We start from the raw sequence: 1,715 nt of genomic DNA, 5'->3' as shown, positions 1-1,715 counted from the left end.
TGGATTTAAAGATAGCAAGAAACAAAGAGCTTTTTGACCAACAATGAAAACAAATCAACAATACAGACAGAGTTATGAGACCTTCTAAGTTACCACTGCAAGTACTCGATTCTGCAAAGCACTTCGGTATAAACAAGTCTTATTTTAAGCAAAAGGAGTCCTTCTGAACCTACTGGGAGCACAGACGTAGGAGACTACAGCCTCTGCTTCAATACCCGAATCAGCGCCTGAGCCATGCGCAAGGTAAGAGCCAGACCCGGAGCCAGAGGAAAGTTCTACGGGGTGTTTGGAAGAGGTTTGATATCTTTCCTAAAAGCTTAGACTAAGAACACAAGTGATTACTTATACGACACATTCTAACAGATGGGTCTCAAATTCATACCATAAACTCAATGCTGTAACGGGAAGAACTTTTCTGCCCAGAAAATCAAAATTCTGATTGCTTTAGTCTTGATATTAGCAGCTAGCACAGCTTTGGGAGATATTTCAGGAAGGGGCTGAGCAGTGTTGCTCCAGAGCTTCCCCAAGTACCCACCGCCAGCCCAGCAGCTCGGGGCATTTCTGACTTGAGTGGGCTGGCAGCTCCGTATCGGGAGCGGCAGGAGCCCCAGTGCCGCCAGATGGGGCTGCGAGCCCGAGCAGAGCAGGAATTAACCCAATTAGTGTGACCTAAGCAAGGCTGGGAGATGGCAGGAGCCACATTTTCACCAGCAGTAAGGGACAAAACCCCCGAAACGGCATAAATCAGTCTAACAGCATCACTGCCACTGTTTGTGTTCAGTGGGATGCATTCAAGCCAAGAGACGGGCTTTACAGGTCCCAGAATGAACTTATTTAGGCTCTTTGTGCTTCAAATACATCTTTGGACTTGCAAAAATGCAAATAGGGGTTCTGTTGTTGCTATAACCGCAGTTGCAGGCATGAATTTCTTACATTCTTCTTTTTCCAGGCATAGACAAAAATTGTCAAAGCTAACGGTTGTCTTGAAATTTACTATTTTATCTGGCAAGAGATTAAATTAGTAGGTTAATTTCAAAAAAAACCATGGGGGTGAGTTTTTTTGAGACAGCAAAGTCCAGGACTGCGACCAGGCAACAGCACAAAGTTCACTCCCCCGGCTGGTAGCAGAGATGTTCTCCGCTCGTTTTAGGGGCTCCGGGGTTACCTTCCGAGGCCTCACTGGGACAACGCTGCGAGACAGGAATTTGATCTTACGGCCTTTAATAGAAATATAGACACCGAGTTGGATGCAGGCCCTGGAGCCCAGCAAGGGCAGCGTTTTGCTTAGGAACAGGTTGCGGAGGCCACGTCTCCAGTTGGTCCCTCCAACACATCCCAGCTGCGTTGAGAAACGTAGCGGGAATCAGCTAAACAAAGGGAAAAACAGGGAAGGTGGGAGATGCCATTGGCATTGGCGCAGTCAGGCACCCACAGCACCTCGCCACGGCCTCGCCAAGGGTGGGCGCTGAGCTGCACATAGTGACTGAGCCCACCCCAGAGCTGCACCCGGGCCGCGGGGGGTCTGACCCACGTAACCCACAACGCCCCGTTGGGCAAGCTCAGGGGGAAAGTAATTAATGTCGTGGCGAAATTAACGCCAAATACTTCATACTCGAGGGGGAGGGTCTAAACCCGCGCGTGCAGGTAGTTATTATCTGCAGTGACAGAAACCAGTCGCGGACTGGGAGGGAAGGCCGCGGAAGGCGGGGGAGGAG

At 49.8% G+C, this 1,715-nt stretch overlaps 1 protein-coding gene across 1 annotated transcript in view; it reads right to left on the bottom strand.

Annotated features, from left to right (window-relative positions):
* The window catches only part of LOC104509887 (pterin-4-alpha-carbinolamine dehydratase 2), a gene marked incomplete at its 5' end in the record, with an annotated part of 21,886 nt that extends 20,547 nt beyond the window's left edge, over positions 1-1,339 (bottom strand). The window contains one exon of the mRNA XM_010151973.1: positions 1,166-1,339. Within this exon, the coding sequence (XP_010150275.1) occupies positions 1,166-1,339 (174 nt within the window). The remainder of the gene's footprint in view (positions 1-1,165) is intronic.
* Positions 1,340-1,715: the final 376 nt, after the last annotated feature.

This window comes from Eurypyga helias, unplaced genomic scaffold (assembly GCF_000690775.1).
Source record: "Eurypyga helias isolate BGI_N326 unplaced genomic scaffold, ASM69077v1 scaffold26145, whole genome shotgun sequence".
NCBI classification, from domain to species: domain Eukaryota; kingdom Metazoa; phylum Chordata; class Aves; order Eurypygiformes; family Eurypygidae; genus Eurypyga; species Eurypyga helias.
Note: the sequence above shows the minus strand (reverse complement) of the source record. Positions and strands in the feature narration are given on the sequence as shown.